An 18106-nucleotide genomic window follows, 5' to 3' on the forward strand; every position below is an offset into this window, starting at 1 on the left:
TACCCTGCAGCAGATCAGAGGGTTCTGAGTTGCTCAACCCTAGGGCCGTAAGTACTGCCCCGACTGGCCCCTGGGTTATAGTCTTGCAGGCTCTGCAAGTGGAGATTAGAGTGGAGAGAGCAGGCATGTTTTGCAGTGGGAGAGACTCTGCCCATCATCCCTGGCTTTCAAACTGCTGGTCAGGGACAGCTAGTTTTTCCCACCTAGAAGAGGCATTCAGGATCAGGCTCCTGCAGAGCCAGGATCAAGACTGGGGGCAGTGCTATTCAGGCGGCTCAGGCCTTGTCTGTCCGTGCTGGTAGAATTCTGCGTTCCACATCTTCCAGCTCTCGAGCCATGCCCCACCTCTGGGTCTTCCAGGGCAGGGAGCGGCAGTTGTGTGTGGTCCAGGCAGTAGCTTCACATCAGTATGCGCTGACAGCCTGTTGTTCCCGTTCCCTCAGATGACTTGTGTGTTCTCTCTCACTGGCTCAGGAGACACTCAGTGGAGCCTGGAGCCGACTCAGCTCTTAATCCTGTGTAGAGCATCGTTCCTGCATCTCCTGCTGCCCCCCCCCGCCCCGCCCCCAGACACTGACTGCATCTTTGCAGAGTTATAACAGCAGTTCCTAGTGAGGCTGCCCGCACTTAGCTGATGCTTTTCCATTGTGTTTTATAAAAGCTCTAGGGCCAAATACCAACTTTTAAAAAGTAGTGTTTCTTCATATATACATAAGGTCTTTTACTCAGCTTGAACTGTGGCATTTATCTCCTAGTTAGTCTCATGCGCGATGTTCTGTTAGTCGGTGTGTCTTTGTTTCTGTGAGCTTGGCCTGGTCACATCCCCCTCTTCACCCTGCTCTGGGCTGACAGGCTAGCAAGTGACTAGGTTCCACGAACCAGAGGAGGGCCAGGGCTCCTCTGCTGTCTTCTGGGGCTGGACATCAGGGTCCGGTGTTGTCACGGCCAGCCAGCCGACCTCACTCATCCAGGCCCTTCAGATATCCGAGGGTGCTCTGTGTGTCCGCAATGTGTGCTTGTGAAGTCTTCTTGACCTTTTCAGCAGAAGCCTCTAGACATAGCTGTGAGTTCTCCGAGGACAAGTATCCTTTTCAGTCCCCTTGTGAAATAAAGGCCATCTCTTACAAAACTACTGAATAAAATTTTTAATTTACTTTTATTTGACCCAGGCGGATGGTGCTACAAGTGATGACCTTGATTTGCATGATGATCGTCTGTCCTACCTGTCAGCCCCAGGTAGTGAATACTCAATGTATAGCACGGACAGTAGACACACTTCTGACTATGAAGACACAGATACAGAAGGCGGGGCCTACACTGATCAAGAACTAGATGAGACCCTAAATGATGAGGTGGGGACTCCCCCGGAGTCTGCCATTACCCGGTCCTCTGAGCCTGTCAGAGAGGACTCCTCTGGAATGCATCCTGACCACCAGGCATATCCTCCCTACTCACCACAAGCGCAGCCACAGCCAGGCCATAGAATAGACTCCCCTGGATTTAAAACAGCCTCTCAACAGGTAAGCAGCAGCATCAATGTTCTGCAGGTGGAGGTACTTTATCAAAGTCTAGGATGTGGTGACTGACTTAAAGAATGTGGTGTCCTTTCTCCAGGTTAAGATTTAATCTCTTAATTTCAACTTGAGAATACCAAGGACTTAATTCTAAACTTTGTGTGTTTAGAATCTCACACAGCAGTATACTGAAATTTAAAAATTCAGGACATGAGGTCACAGTTTTTTTACTCAGCACACTTAAAATGTATGTCTATCAACCACTATAAATGGAAGTGGGGAGTTAGCAGTGAACAGAAGCATTATATTTAAAATATTTTAAACACTTCACAGAAAGCAGAAGCCTCATCTCCAGGCCCTTACCTTTCGCCTGAAACAAACCCGGCAGCATCAGCCTCTGCTGTTAATCCTCTCGTAGACTTAACTAATGTCAGACTGGAGGAGCCGAGCCCAGCTCCCCCCTCCTCTGACTCACCACACGCCGACTCTTTACGAGCTTCAGGCACTGAGGCCGCTCACGTGCAGCTCAGAGGTCCAGAGCCGTCCCTGTCGTCGCATGTGGGCCCAGCAAAGGTACCTGTGCCACGGGGGCTGCCCTCACCCGCTGCTCCCCGTCAGCCTGCCACATGAGCACGTCTGCTTTCCCTCGAGTGTCCTCTGCTTTTACTGTGGGCTCAACACCATGTTCTCAAATCACTATGAGTCATCTGGTTCTGCAGTCTGCATGGCTTCCAGTGGTGCCTGATTCTTTAAATAGGCCTTTTAATTGGGATTGGTACCTAATACTTTTATGAGTTTTTTTAATGTTTGGCTTTTAGAATCTTACAAAATTTCTTAATATATCGTTTCAGATCCACTGTAAACTACTTTATGTTTTCTAAACTATTATGTCCATAAATTTTCTTTATGATTTATTTTCAGTGTCCCAATCAAGTGGAATCAACAGCTGAATGCATTAATTTTCTACTAAACTTCATTTAGTGTCGATACATGCTGAAACATAAAAGCCCCTACTTGCATTATAAATTTTGAGCTTTCACTTAAACTTGCTTTCTCCACTAATCTCTTTCTGTCCTGGTAATAAAGGGTAGAACATGTCATTTCTGTCTCTTACTAGACTAGGATTTGAAGCCAGCCTGTGTCCTTACGCGTAGCTGTTTACACAGGTGTACAGGAAGGACCCTTACCCCGAGGAGACGATGAGACAGAACCATGTCTTGAAGCAGCCGGCTGCGGCTCACCCTGGGCAGAGGCCAGACAAGGAGCAAGGCCTGAGCTACGAGCCGCAGCCTCCGTACACAGAGCGACAGGCCGGCAGGGAGTTGGAGCAGCCTGCATACAGATATGATGCCTCTAGCTACCCAGAGCAGTTTGCTCGAAACTATGACCACCGTCTGCGCTATGACGACCGTCTCCTCGCCTACGAGGAGCAGTGGCCCTACTACGACGACAAGCAGCCCTACCAGACCCGGCCTCTTGATGGTCAGCCTCCCACGGAGCCCACAGAACGAGGGTATTTCCCCCGTTTTGAAGAGCCAGTGCCCCTGTCCTATGAAGGCCGAGCGCACTACGACCCACTGCCCAGGACCTCCACCTTGCGGCACGAAGAGCCGCCTGCCCCCGCCCCTGGGTACGACGTGCACGGAAGGTACCGGCCTGACGCGCAGCCCTACTCCACCGCTGGCCCCAAGGCGCCCCCTGAGCCCAAGCCGTACTTGGACCAGTACCCTCGGAGTTACGAGCCAGTGCCTGCCCAGGGCTTCCCCTCCAGGGCAGGCCCGGGCCACTACGAGCCTCTTCACAGCACCGTGCTCACTCCGCCACTTGGCCCCTCGTCCCAGCACAAGCCCGAACTCCCGCCCACAGGCACCAAACCCCTGCCTCCACCCCCAGCTCCAGCCGAGGAGGAGGAAGACCCAGCCATGAAGCCACAATCCGTGCTCACCAGAGTGAAGATGTTTGAGAACAAGAGGTCTGCTTCCATGGAGAACAGGAAGGATGAGAGCCACTCCACTAGTTTCAAGGTAAATATGTGATCACTGTTTCCCTGCCTTGTGTGCAGAACACATTCAGTGATGAGTGTGCAACACGCCTAAGTGACACCTGTTTTCTCTCGATCTCTGCCTAAGGATGTGTGTCTTCTTTCTCTGCAGCCTCCAGAAGTCATGTCGAAACCGGCAGGTGCTCCTGTCCCAGGTCCGAAAGCCCCCGCTCCGAGTCAGCTCAGTGAACACGACAGAGCAGCACATAGGTGGGTGCTTTGCAGCCTCACGGATGGGGAACAAGCCCCAGCTGTGGAGGGGCGGGGAGGTAGGGGGTTTGCTGGTCTTCACTTGAAATCTGCTATGTCCCCACTAAAACAGTGGTCCTAGAAAGACAAATAACTTCATTTTATCTTCTGCAGCACATCTTTGTTATCCTTTCCATAAACAAATCTGAAAACAATTTTCTAGCAAATTTCTAACATATGCTAATATACAATTTTAGAGCCCTAACTTCTGAAAGATGTTTTTAGTTTAACAGTGCTGTTGGCACACAGGCTGTTTTTAGCGACAAGAAAACAGATAGCTGTGAACTAAATTTCATCTTTTTGTTTTTTTTAATTTTTGGCTGTACTGTGTGGCATGTGGGATCTTAGTTCCCTGAGGAGGGACAGAGTCCATGCCTGCTGCAGTGGAACTCTTTGAGTCGTAACCACTGCACCCTGGGAAGCCCAAACATAATCTGTTAGTGAGCATGTAGCCTGTGACACGTGCCTGCCGTGGCCAGGAGCACGGTCAGCACCAGAATGACTGGGTGGAATGAGGCTTCAGGGGACCTGCTGTGCATGCTCCTCACTGTGGCTGCCCCTGCTGTTGCTGAGTGATGGGTTGCGTTTCAGCAGTTCTCTGGCATGTTTGATTCACTTTTGTGCTTGTAATAAAGAGGGAACTACTGTCTTAATTTGTACATTTTCTTCTGGTTTTCCTGATGCCTACTGCTATAAACTACTATGGTGTCTCCTTTAGCTGGGATCATTAGCAGATAAACTCTTCTACATGGAGTAAATGTGTAATAACTGAAAGCTTAGCCCTCCTTCTTGGTGTGAAACCTAGTTTATCTGTTTTTGATGCTGAGTTCCTGAATTACTCAGCAGGGCCTAAGTAACAATACCTCACTTTGCTAATAGTTGACTTCCTTTGCCATGTCCTTCCCTCATCATTGTCTAGCTCCTTCCTTACCTGAGGATCGTCTGTTGATCCTGGCATCAAGGTCTTAAATTCTCAGTCGTTCTGACAATGGTGCACGTGCTGGAGCTCCCCCACTGTCTGCCTTCCCTTCTGTCTTTTCTCTGATAAGCTGCTTCTAACCAGGTGGTTGTCAAGCTCAGTAGACAGGTTGTGTTAGGAGAAGGCTGCCCTTCTCCTAACGCGTGTGTGTGATAGAGTGTGACATGTGTGGATGTGGGGCCCAAGTTTCGGCCTTGATGGCTGCCCTGCTCAGCTAGGTCATGAGTAGTCAGGGTGTCAGTGGAAGGTCAGAGGTGCCTATTCTGTTCTCCTTGTCAAGTTAACATCTCAAAGTTGTTCCATTTATCATTCATTGTCAGGATCCCCGAACCACAGAGGCCTCACATGAAGCCACCTGAAGACATCGTTCGGGCAAATCACTATGACCCTGAGGAGGATGAGGAGTACTACCGGAAGCAGCTCTCCTACTTCGATCGGAGAAGCTTTGAGGCCAAGCCTCCCGCCCATGTCCCCGCTAGCCACCTCTCCGAGCCCACTAGGCCAGCTCACCCCCAATCTCAGCCACAGTTTGCTGGTTACTCTTCCAAGTGAGTCACTTCATTTCAGATGTTAAATTTTCAAAGTTAAGATGAAACAAAGGATCACTTGCATCAAGTGGAGTCAGTCACACAAAGTTCAGTGTGTTCTGAAGGGAAATGTTAGCTGTGTCATACTTACTTGATTTCTGTGGGTGCTAAGCAGTTCAGCATGTATGCTATCCAGCCTGGGGTATGTAGCTTTGTTCTTAGACCCTGGCATCATCTGTGTGAGGTTCTTATATTAGAAAAGATGTTAAATGTCAAAGAGTTCTAAGGGTCCAACTGCTTTGACAAAGGTAAGAGGGTGAGCATTTAAGAGACTGACCTTGCAGTCCCTCCTTCCCATCTGGCACACTCAGTGCTGCATCTCATCATTCTTCTTGGTTTTTGTTCTCAAAATATAAAAGCAGGCTGTGCTAGGGAGTGACATTGTTTGAGAGAAGATACCAAAGAGTTGTTTGGTTTTTTCCCAAGGCAAGAACAAACTTGCCTTCTATCATTGTTTCAGCTCGACGGGACTTAGTGACTTCTAGTCCAGTTGTCAACGTGGGGTGCTGTGAAGGGAGCAGCATGGGGACTGAGCTCCGAGGTCCTGCCCATCATCTTCCTGTTCTGTGCTGCACCCTTCTGTTTGCTTGTCTACTGGGCCTCTGGTTGCTTTTCTTTTTTGTGGATTTTGCTGGGTTACAAACTACAAGCTCACCTGTGCCCCTGGGGGGTTCCTATGTTGTGTGTGGTTTGGTTCTGCCTCTGGTTGAGTCCTGACTGGTGGCGAACTTGGTTCTGAGAATGGAGTGTAATCCCACGCAGGCACAGGTGGGCCCATACCTGAGCAGAACAGACTCACAATAATGAAGATAGACGTGGATGTGTTACAAGGAAGTCGTTTACACAGTGGTGGTAAGCAAGTCCTAAGTCAGCAGGAAAGGGAAATTTGGAGCCATGTCTGAGCTCAGAGAGGTTGTTAATGTCCTTTTAAAAAGCTTCCATCTAGATAGTCTTTTGGGACACCTGCAGTAGTGGTGTTTGGTTCAGTAACTAGGACTATTAACTACTAGGACTGGTTCAGTGTAGCCAAGTTGAGACATTAACATAACATGAGGCAGAAAAATAGTTCTGTTTGTGGCAAACTTAGATTGACAGTTTTCTTTGACTTTGCTCTTGTGCTGGCTTTGCTGTCACCTAAATTTCTTGGCTCTTAGACTGGCTCTGACTGCTGGTCCAGGAGCATCCATGTAAGACACTAGTGTGAGCTATGCCATGCGGGCCCGTTGGAGTGCACACGTGGCAGACTTCCCTTCATCCTAAGGGTGTAGTTTTTTGAGGTGACCATGTGACTGGACTGCGACCAGAAACTGTGAGCATTCCAAGTTCTGTGCTACTGTGTGTGTGCGTAAAGCAGGGGCAGCAGGACTCTGCAGCGCTCAGGTGGCAGCACTGCAATTCTGGGTCCTGTTGTAAAGATTCTTCTTTGTGAATTTAATGTGTTCCCATGTGAACAGTTGGCAATCTGGGAAAAAAGCAGCATACATGGCAGAGTTTGGTTTAAATGAGTCTTAAAATCAAGCAATGTTTGCTCCTCAAGGAATTGCTAAACAGAGAATGGATCTGGTAAATCAAGGGCAGATTTAAAGTCCACAGTGTCCATGTTACTGAACACAGCAGAGTCCTGTCCCTTAAACGCTGCTTTTGGCTGCTTTGGGGCAGAGTTTGAAGAGCTGTGACAGAAACTGTGTGGCCCAAGAAACCGAAACATTTCCTGCCCAGCCATTAGCAAAAACGCCTGCTAACTCCTGCCTCATCCTCTGGTGCCCAGCTAGTGCTTTAGACGCAAAAGCAGATGGGAATCTGAGGAGGATTTAAGCCAACAAATGTTTCTTCAAAATACTGCCAAGACTTTGTTAAACTTACCAACCATTAAAATTTTTTGTGAACAACCATCTTCAATGTTATGAGTGTACCCGAAATTTCATCTGCCTTTTGGCGCCATCTTCTGGATGTCTTACTAATATTCTTACTGTATCTGTAGTGTCTTCACATCTCTGGTACTGATGACAGCTTAACTTAGTTTGTGTATTTTGGTTGAGTACCCATACTCGTGGGGGGTAAATTATGAAATTCTCAATTGAAAGCAAACAACTTAGGGATGCCTAGAAGAATGGGAAGTTCTTTGGTAATGTGCATCCATCTTCCAAGGTGTTGATGTGTCCTCACTTTTTCACAGGGGGAAGGCTGCTGAGGCTGAAGCTGTGGACAGGTCGTTCGGGGAGAAGCGCTATGACCCGCTGCAGGCGACGCCCCCCCCTCCGCCGCTGCCCACTCAGTACAGCCAGGGTGCTCACCCCAGCCCCAGCACAGCTCTCGGCCTCCAGGCACACACCAAGGGGCCACACGGTGAAGGTAGATGGCTCAGGAGTGGGCAGACGGCGGTTACAGTCAGACTTACGAGGCTACAGTTGGCCTCATACTTTCTAAGTAAAAGTGGGTACATGTAAGACAGACATACTTGAAACCTATGGGCTTAGGACAGTGAAAAATAAGGATTTTGTTAAAAGTACATCTTTTTCATGACTGTTGCCTTTTAGCTAGATAGATTTTATTCTGCCTAACACAGCTCAATTTCTGTCCGTGGAGCTTTATCAGTATGTCCAAAACTAAATGAAGGGTGGTTTATAAAAATCACGGTGACATCCCTCCTCACACAAGGTGTCTTAGCAGGGCCGTCTTGGGGCTGTCCCTGCGTGTCTGCCTGTGTCTTGTCCTCCACACCTGTGATCAGTAAACTGTCTCCCTCACCCATGCTGACCCTCGCCCAAGGCACCTCCTCCCCCCCCTTCCTGCTTCCTTCAGCTTTCTCCTGCGTCTCAGCAAGTGCACCTCTTCTGAGCCATCATGCCATCATCTTTCCAGCCCACAGCCCAGACACCCTGGGAGGGCCTGTAGCCCCACCCCCACCCCCTCTGGTGCCTTCACAGGACACACACAGCTCACGTCTCCTGCTCACATCCCACTGCTGCAGATGGTGCTGCTCTGTAGTCAGAGGAGTCTACTCCCAGGGCTGTGATTTGATGTTACTGTATTCTTTACACACTGTCATGTCTACAGACAAAGTTTAACTTTTTACTCTCCAAATATGCCTTTTTGTTTTGTTTTTTTGCTGTTTTTTTTGCCTCTCTGCAATGTCTGGGACGTGCAGTGCAGTGTGACTAGAAGCGATAGTAGCACACCTCTGTTGCTCCAGCTCCCACTTTGGGAGAGCATATGGGCAGTGTGTGACTTCTCTGGGTGCCCTTGATTATGTTTAGAATGTCCCTTCTAGTTTGCTGAAAACATTCTATCAACTGACTTTATGTGCAGTTGTCCTTGGTATCCGCAGGACACCCCCACTTTGCGTGCACACTGAATGAAATCCATGGATGCACAAGTCCCTTGGTGGGACTGGTGCAACACAGCGCCCACCCCCCGCTTGGGCTGCACATCCGAGGCTACAGAAGGCCAAATGCAGGATCCTCCTGTAGAGGATCCTATGATTTATTTCCTTTATTCTGTTCTGTGATAAGTTATATTACTATGCTCACAAGAAATTGGGGTTTATAATTTTCTTGTCCTTGTCTGGTTTTGGTATCAAAGTTGTGCTGGTCTCTTGAGAGCTGGGAGAGGTTTCCTACTCTCATTCCTGGAAGAGTGTGTCAAAACACTGATATTAATTATTTCATAGAATGCAGTTGGTGTTATTTTACACTGCCACCAGCTGTACAGAAGGTTCCTGACTTAATGACGCTTTCACTTTACTGCAGTGCAAAAGCAAAACACATGCAGTAGAAACTGTACTTTAAATTTCAGTCTTTTCCCAGGTTAGTGAGTAGTACAATCCCTTGTGATGCTGAGCAGGGGCAGTGAGCAGAGCCCCAGTCAGACCCCCATCACAGGGGTGAACAACTGACACCCTTACAGCTGTCCTGCACTCAGACAGCCAGTTTGTTTTTTACTCTCAGGACATTATTCAGTAAATCACATGAGATACTCACCATGCTGCTGTAACACTCCGAGGGGAATTGAAGAAGATCTGTACATGGAAACTCTTGTTAGTGCACATCTTTGCCAGGAGTTGGTACCACCACACTTTCAATATTTCACAAATTCAGAGGATGTGAAATCGTATTGTTTTGGTTTTTAATTTTCCTAATTAATAGTGGTGTTGCTATGATTACTGGTTTAGTCTGGTTTTCACTTGTATTTTTGCCTGTTCAGTTTTTTGCCTGTTTTCCTATTGGTTGATTCCTGCTTATGAACATACAGGTTTTTTTCTCCTAATTTTTATCAATTATGCATGTTATAAGTAGCTTCTCCCAATCTGACTTTTCTTTTTTGACTTTAATTATGGTGAGTTTTGTAGTGCCGATTTAACATAGACACATTTGTCATTCTGCTTCTGATTTGTTATGGACACTGGAGTGGGGTTCCTCCGATGCCAGTCTCCGGAGGCACAGCCGCAGCTCCAGGTGCATCAGCGCTGTCCCAGCTATCACACCATGCTTTCTCCTGCTCCCTCAAGGATCACACACGGCCACCAGGGTCATGTGGTCCTCAGACTGGCAACCAGCCCCAGGCACTGACTCGATGCCAGGACCAGTTACAGTGGGAGAGACAACCAGGTGGTGGTGTTGAAGCTTGTTTCAGGAAGGAAAGGCATTTTGGTTTCTGTTTTCTGTTGGATGATAATTGTTTCAAGATTTATTCCTAGAGACCAAGTTTAGAATCACAGATACCATAGTCTCCACAGAACATTACTTGTTGATACTTTGATGAGCAAATTGTTCATTCAGGTGGATTTATGCTTGGCCTGTTGTAACATCTTTTCCATCTCGCCAACCATTATAGTCAGTGAGAGATGGATTTCTAATTCTGTTTTTATTCACGCCACTGAATATACTTTTTACTTTTTCTTATTGAAGTATAGTTGACTTTATATAGTCAGTATTTTTACAGATTAAATTTTTTTCAGAAGTTTTTGAAGTACTTCTCTGCATGTTTTTTTAGGTAATGCTATGTCGTTGGATTTTCAGAACTCATTAGTGTCCAAACCGGACCCACCTCCATCTCAGAATAAGCCAGCAGCTTACAGACCAGCCCCCCGAGAGGATGCCGTCCAGTCTGCCTTTTACCCCCAAAAGAGTTTCCCAGAGAAAGCTCCAGCTAATGGGGTCGAACAGACGCAGAAAATGGTCACGCCAGCATACAATCGATTCACACCAAAACCATACACAAGCTCTGCACGGCCATTCGAACGCAAGTTTGAAAGTCCTAAATTCAACCACAATCTCCTGCCGAATGAAACCACACACAAACCTGACCTGTCCTCCAAAGCTCCCGCTTCTCCAAAAACCCTCCTGAAGTCTGCGCAGCCTCCTGAGTTTGACAGTGGTGTGGAGACCTTCTCTGTCCACACAGACAACAAGCTGAAATACCAAGTAAACAGTGTTAGCACAGGGCCGAGAGCAGTGCCCGTGAGGTAAGAGTCTTGTCTTTGCCCGGCCTGGTGATCGGCCTCATGTGAGTCAGGTGTAGTTGGGGTACTTGCCTGATGATCTCAGCTCAGACTAGATGGTGAGTGGCGCCATGCCAAATGCTAGAGCCACTGCCATAGCAGGGATTCTGCAGAGATGCAGAGATGATGTTAGTGCCGTCCGGAAGCCGCTGCTCATGTGGCTCAGCCATCCTCACTGTACCTGCTGTGTGAAAAACCAGGTTGAGGGACACTGCAGCTCATTCAACATGACATGGCCCCTGTCTGACCTCTGACCTCCAGCTGGGGAGGCACACTTGGAGAGTGTCTCAGAAAGAGTTTGTTTCCTTACCCACTGTTCATTTGCAGCAACGGTAAAAAGACGCTTTGTTAACAGCTGTGGTCAGATGGTGAGCAGATGAGAAGAAGCCCGCCTGCCTGGGGCCGGCTCCCTGAACCCCTCCCTTGTCTGCACTGTGACAACCTCCCTCAGCTGCTGATACAGAGGGACAGTCAGGGCCGCCTGCAGGCTGCCCCTGGAGCAGAGGGACAGTCAGGGTCCTGAAGGAGCAGGCCCACCCCTGCCTCTGGCCGCTTAGGAGTGAGGCTGCAGGCCCTCACACTTAGCTTCATTTTATCCACCTGTCTTGCTGCTCACCTTTAGTCCTGGCTCAGAACCTAACTCTGGGAGATTCCCAAAGTCCCCACTTTTGAAGGAGAATTGGTACCGCATCCTCTTTGCCTTGTGTGACCACGCAAACGGGCTGGCCCCTCTCCAAGTGTCTGCCTGCACCAGGGTCCTCATGACTTCATGGAGCTGGATGTCTGCGCTCTGGGTGGGAAGGGAAATGTGTGCACACCAGAAGTCCGCAGTGGAGAGAAAGGAGGGCCAGTGAATGTATATTCTGTTATGTCTAAGATGCCACTGTTGCCATACATATCACTAAGAAGGAAAAAACAAGCTATCAAAGCATGATGTGCCATCAGTTTTAAACACCAGCTTCATGGATGTAAGATGTTGGGTGAGCAGTGTATCAGGCTGTGTGTGTTCTGGTTGCAAAACTTGTCTGGGAGGTGTATGCTTAGTTACCCCAGTGAGTAGGATCTGTCACTGAAATTTCACTTACTAAAGTAACTTAATGATGTGGAGAAATATGCTCGATTAGCACAGCCCTGGGAGCTTCTCTGTGTCACTAGCAATGTACTTCATTTGTTTCTGAACTCAGTCCCTCAGCCGTGGAGGAGGATGAAGATGAAGACGGTCATACAGTGGTGGCTACTGCCCGTGGCGTGTTCAACAGCAATGGTGGGGTGCTGAGCTCCATTGAGACTGGTGTCAGCATCATCATCCCCCAGGGAGCCATTCCCGAGGGGGTGGAACAGGAGATCTACTTCAAGGTCTGCCGCGACAACAGCATCCTGCCGCCTTTGGACAAAGAGAAGGGTGGGTGCGCACCTCAAGCAGCCTGCATGCTCTTGCAGGCATATCGGGCTGCGAGACAGGATATCTGGCTGCTGTCAGGTTCCTTCTGCTGGGGAGGGGCCTGCCAGCCAGTCCTGGCTGCCCTTCCCCAGATTCATCTGTGAGTCCCTTACCCTTGGCAGCTCTAGAGATGGATTAGGTAACAGGTAACACCCACTCCAGAGGCCTCGCTCAGAGCAGCTGCCTGCTAGTGCAGGTAAAGCTGTTGGATCAGCCCTCGTCACCCCCAGACCCCGCACAGAGAGGCTGCATCCCCAGTGGCTGGCGCAGCTTCTGCCTTAGTTTTTTCACAGTCTTCCTGGGTCAGTCAGGATGACACAAGAATGAACCGTGTTACAACTCTAGTATTTTAGCATTGTTTGCTTAAATAGATCATTTTCACTCACTTAACTCTGTAGCAAATACAACATTAAAAACATAAGGTACAAGTGACCTCCATAAAACGTTTACGTGTGTCTCATACCATCAGGACCCTGCGGCCACCAGCAGCGTGCTGCTCTTCAGCACCTGACACATGGCTGCTTTAACTGAGATGGGCTAGATGTTCCAGAGATGTAGTAAATTGCTCACTTTTTGAAATAATGTTTTGGATATATTATGTTATATAAAATACTAAAATTGACATCACCTGTTTCTTTTTACTTTATAACGTGGCTACTGGGAAATGTTAAATTACATCTGGAGTCTGTTACGTTTCTCTTGGTCAGCGCCTCTCAGAGAACTAACCTCCTTTTGGCTTTAAGGCCTGTGGTTAGGAGAAGGGTGAGAAGACTGTGTCCAGAAGGAGTGGCTGTCTAACCTCTTCTCCCTGCTCTCCCCTCCCCCAGGAGAGACCTTGCTGAGCCCCCTAGTGATGTGTGGGCCCCATGGCCTCAAGTTCCTGAAGCCCGTGGAGCTGCGCCTACCACACTGTGCGTCCATGACTCCTGACGGTTGGTCTTTTGCTCTAAAATCATCCGACTCCTCGTCGGGTACGCTGTCTTCTCTCTGTCCTTTGGGGCTTCGGGTGCTGTCGTTGATTGAGCCTGGGCTGATGGCGCTACCCACACTGATCATGAGCCAATCGCCCTCCATTCCTCTGGCCTTGTAGGCATCACCAGTGTTGTGGAGTTTCCTTGTGGCGCATCTGTCATAAATGAGAAAGGCAAGGTGGGGAAGCCTCTGCCTCTTAACATGGATGGTTTGGCCAAAAGTGGACAGTTTCATGATGGTCAACAAAATTATCTGTCAAAATTTCTAAGATGTGGTGGGAGAATTGATACTGTCCTGCATACATAGGGATTTTCATCTTCTTATAAAAAGGACTTAATTTATGTAATAACTTGTTTTTGGTTACTATTCTTTAATTTCTCAATGTACAAAGTGTATATATATTACTTTGTAGAGTGTGTGTTTGTATACACATACACGAGAGAAACTTAAGAGATAAAAGACCTTCCACTGTGATCATACTTGGCCATGGTTTTTCCATGTAAAACCCTAAATACTTCTGTAATACACTATCTTAAAATGGCTTTTTGCTGTCAAGATCATGAATTTCAAGGCTTCCATTGCATTTTCACATTTCTCACTTCCTTGGGTGACTAAGTCAGTTAGAACTTTCTATAGTTTTGGTATAGATCACTTTACAATTTAAAAGTCCTTCTGAATTTTTGATAAATCAGATGATCCATTATGCACTTTTAATTTGGTACAGTATGAGTAAAAGTTTTATGGTGTAAAGAGCATATTTTAATACTATCTAACATAAAATACTACATATATTCACAAGTTCCCCATTTTCTGGGAAAAGTTTATTTTTACGTAGTAAATATTAAAGCTGTTTCTTCAGGGCCTCCACCGAGAACATTGTATTAGCCTAGTTTGAGATAGTGAATTGACATTAATAATAAAGTTACACTTAAAATGTATATCCTGCAAGTCAGGTCTCAGTATGGGCTGTGACTGTCCTTGAATCCAAAAAACGTTGAGAGGCCTAACTGTAAGTGAAAATCAGTATGCTTCAAATAGTTCTCCTTGTGCCATAAAACACGTTATTTTTTTAGATTGAAACAACTTTTTCCTGTGTTAAATTTGAATACTTAAACCTGGAAGAGAAATGGGCTTCCATGTAATTCTGTGTGACTTTGGAATGCTTTTCTGCTATAAATTTCTTTTTTAAAAAGTCAAGGGTAGATTTTGATAGCTACTCACTTAATCCAAGAAAAACGAGCATACTGAAAAGAATTTTGAACCTAAAGATAGTTACAACAACTCTGAGGAAAACCTTATCTCAGTGCCTGAACAATTTGTTGTCTGCAGTATTACATAAACCTACATGTATCTTTGAATTGAACTCCTCTGAACTCATGTGATCCATGACATTGCTGAGGTAATGGACAGCCTACTGTCTGAAGGTTCTGTGGGGTGTTTGAGAGTCTCCCTGGCTTCTAGATGCCAGCTGGGACCCCAAAATCGCCTCTGGACACCATCCCCTGGGTGTACAACTGCCCTTGGTGAATAACTGTTGCTATGCAGGCAGCAACTTTGACAGTGACTTACTGTAGGCTTCCCTGGTGGTTTAGACTAAAGAATCTGCCTGCAACGTAAGAGACACAGGTTCGATCCCTGTGTCAGGAAGATCCCCTGGAGAAGGGAATGGCAACCCACTCCAGTATTCTTGCCTAGAGAATCCCATAGACAGTGGGCTACAGTCCATGGGGTCACAAGTTGTGTCGGACACAACTTGAGTGATTAACACCAACACTACCATGGACACAGGAGACAACAGGCCATCCCAAGCCTTCATGCTGAGTCCACTGCCAGGGCTGCTTAGCTGCAACTGTGAATGTCAAGTCATCTGATGAAGGGCCCAGGCCTGGCTTCAGTCTCACACAGCTCACTGACTTTGGAAGCTTCATGATGATTTTCCTGTACAGCCAGAGCGGGCTGAGAATCTCTGGCCCAATCTCACTTTTTTTATTTTGGGTAGAGGGAAAGAGAGGGTCTTTTGGTGGGGTGTGTGGAGGGGGGTGGGGGTGTTCCCTGTGGGATCTAGTTCTCTGACCAGGGATGGAATCCATACTTCTTGCAGTAAGAGCAGAGTCTCAACCACTTGGACCACCCCAGAATTCCCAGAGAAGAGAGTCTTTTAGAACCAAATTGAGGATTTCATTTGGTGTGTCAAGTGTGAGAAATGTGTTCTTATACTCAGCTCAAATGGAGTGATCATACAATTAGTCCAGACTTTTGAAAGTGAAAGAAGAGTACTTTTAATGAGTGTTTGGACTTGGACAAACTGGAACTGTCCCAGGCATATAATCACCCTGACTTGTATTTATTTTTTAAAAGGCATGAACTTAACGAACAGAAATCTGCAACAGCTTTTGGGTCATTCAATTCCACTGGGTCTGCAATGAAATAAAAAGCACTAAGAGCTTTGGTGCAAGTGTGGTATGCTAAAGGAATAGAGGGAAATTGTGTCTAAATGTTTTATTTGCCCCATGATTGCAAGCAATTTAAGAACCAGAAATGACGTGGACTTTTTTTTTCTCTTGTAGGTGATCCTAAAACCTGGCAAAACAAGTGTCTTCCTGGAGATCCAAATTATCTTGTTGGAGCAAACTGTGTTTCTGTCCTTATTGACCACTTTTAATCCTTAAAATACACGAACTTGATTAAATAATGTGAAACTGGGTTAAACTTACTAAATCTAAATGGAACCACTCTATCAAGTAGTACCTTTTCCTGGAGTTGATCCTGCAGTGTGTTAGTCTTACGCGCTGTGTTTGGATGGGGGAGGCTGAGTGTGCGTGCCTGCAAACATGCTGCCCACTGCCCATTTGGGGCTGGTGTGGGCTGGAGGCTTAGAGATGCGATGCTTTGTAATGACTTTTGTACTTTTATATGGTCACTGCTTAACTTAACATTGATTTCCGTTAAAATACCAGCCAGTAAATGGGGTGCATTTGAGTTCTAGTCTTTCCAAAGTACACTGTTTCAGACTTTACTATGGCCCTGGCCTGCACACACATTTATTTTATTATGCATGAAGTAATATGCACACATTTTTAAAATGCACCTCAAATATATAACCAGTGTAGTGGATTTAACAGAAATGTACAGCAAGGGGAATTTGTGGTGTGTTGGTGGGGGGGGCGGGGTGCGGGTCAAGTGAAGACAATGACTTACTGTATACGAAAACTCACTTTTCTTAGGGAAGGACACCAAAGCATGAGACTGGTTCCGTGGCCTCTTCTGGATCCATAAATTAACCATATCACCACAGACATACTGACCAGCAGGAATGCCTTACCCTCATGTTTTTAATTGTTAGCTCATTCTGTCTGTGTATCACTAAGTTTTATGGCTTTGTGTGCATCTAGATACTGTATCATGAAAAAGATGGAGTAAATTGTGGATTTGGTGGTTTCAGAAATGTGTGGTCACCCAGAGGAAAATAATGGTGTGATTTTGGGTGATGTTTTTTCTTTTTTTTATTTTTGGCAAGAGGCAGTGGTTGTTTTTCTCTTGGCAATGCATTTGATAAATTTTGACGTTTTAAGGATGCTTGTACATAATGCGTGCATACCACTTTGTTCTTGGTTTGTAAATTAACTTTTATAAACTTTACCTTTTTTATACATAAAACAAAACCAAGTTTCTTAAGGCTACCTTTGTATTCTCTCCTGTACCTCTTGAGCCTTGAACTTTGACTTCTGCAGCAATAAAGCAGCATTTCTATGACACACACAAGGTCATTTTTTAAGAAAAAAGAATGCACAGAGTTGTTACATTTTTAAGTGCTGCATTCAGAAGACACAGTTATTCAGAATTCTCTAGTTTGAATAAATTCTTGCAAAGTATCCCTACTGTAATTTGTGATACGATGCTGTGCCCTAAAGTGTATTTTTTTACTAATAGACAATTTATTATGGCACATCAGCACGATTTCTGTTTAGATAATACACCACTACATTCTGTTAATCATTAGGTGTGACTGGATTTCTTTTACAGTTATTAAAAACTCTCAATTTCTAAATCTGCAGAATAAAGCTTTTTAAAATAAGGTGCTTGTTTGGTCTGTTTGCCCACTGTTTCTAGTGCCCTGCAGCCTCACAGCCTGGTGTAAATCCTGTAGACCGGCCGTCACACCTGCTGCCGCGCTGGGCCTTGTTGGGGTGGGGGTGGGGGGGGGATTCCCTGCAGCCTGGCAGAGGACAAGTCTACATGGGTGTTTATTCATATTCCTGAGGGCCAACTGGTATGTAATTTGTCTCCTCCCTTACAGTTTCCCAAAAACATAACACGGACATTTTCTGATGCTACTATACTTGGGGGAGATAAAGTAAATTAAGGTACAGTTTGCATCTATAATTGCTTTTGTGCCAGTACCATACTGTCTTGATTACTATAGCTTTGTAGTACAGTATCAAGTCAGGAGCCTGATTTCCTTCAGCTCTCATTTTCCTTCTCAAGATTGCTTTGGCTATTTGGGGTCTTTCGTGTTTCCATACAAATTGTAAAATGTTCTGTTCTAGTTCTGTGAAAAAGGCCGTTGGTAATTTGATAGGAATAGCATTGAATCTGTAGATTGCTTTGGGTGGTATACGCATTTGCCTTTGACTTCTTTCATCAGTGTCTTAAAAGTTTTCTGCATACAGGTCTTTTGCCTCCTTTTGTTTTTTCAGTTGCTCAGTGGTATCCGACTCTTGGTGACCCCATGTAGATTTATTCCTGGGTATTTTGTTCTTTTTGTTGCAGTGGTAAATGAGATGCTTTCCTTAATTTCTCTTCCTTTTCTTTTGTTGTTTGTA

General features: G+C 46.2%; 1 protein-coding gene across 10 annotated transcripts in view; it reads left to right on the plus strand.

Moving 5' to 3' along the window:
- The window catches only part of TJP1 (tight junction protein 1), a 260471-nt gene extending 243113 nt beyond the window's left edge, over positions 1–17358 (plus strand). For 3 of the 10 annotated variants that reach the window (XM_043490182.1, XM_043490190.1, XM_043490187.1), the window contains 10 exons: positions 1170–1520; positions 1848–2087; positions 2681–3538; positions 3668–3765; positions 5104–5331; positions 7547–7722; positions 10363–10834; positions 12055–12272; positions 13139–13282; positions 15851–17358. In XM_043490182.1, the coding sequence (XP_043346117.1) occupies positions 1170–1520; positions 1848–2087; positions 2681–3538; positions 3668–3765; positions 5104–5331; positions 7547–7722; positions 10363–10834; positions 12055–12272; positions 13139–13282; positions 15851–15945 (2880 nt within the window). In that variant the 3' untranslated portion in view covers positions 15946–17358. Of the gene's footprint in view, positions 1–1169; positions 1521–1847; positions 2088–2680; positions 3539–3667; positions 3766–5103; positions 5332–7546; positions 7723–10362; positions 10835–12054; positions 12273–13138; positions 13283–15850 lie in introns of those variants that run through there. The other 7 variants (XM_043490185.1, XM_043490183.1, XM_043490184.1 and 4 more) reach the window with 7 other exon arrangements.
- Positions 17359–18106: the final 748 nt, after the last annotated feature.

The sequence above is a fragment of the Cervus canadensis genome, chromosome 17, assembly GCF_019320065.1.
Source record: "Cervus canadensis isolate Bull #8, Minnesota chromosome 17, ASM1932006v1, whole genome shotgun sequence".
In the NCBI taxonomy this organism is placed as follows: Eukaryota; Metazoa; Chordata; class Mammalia; order Artiodactyla; family Cervidae; genus Cervus; species Cervus canadensis.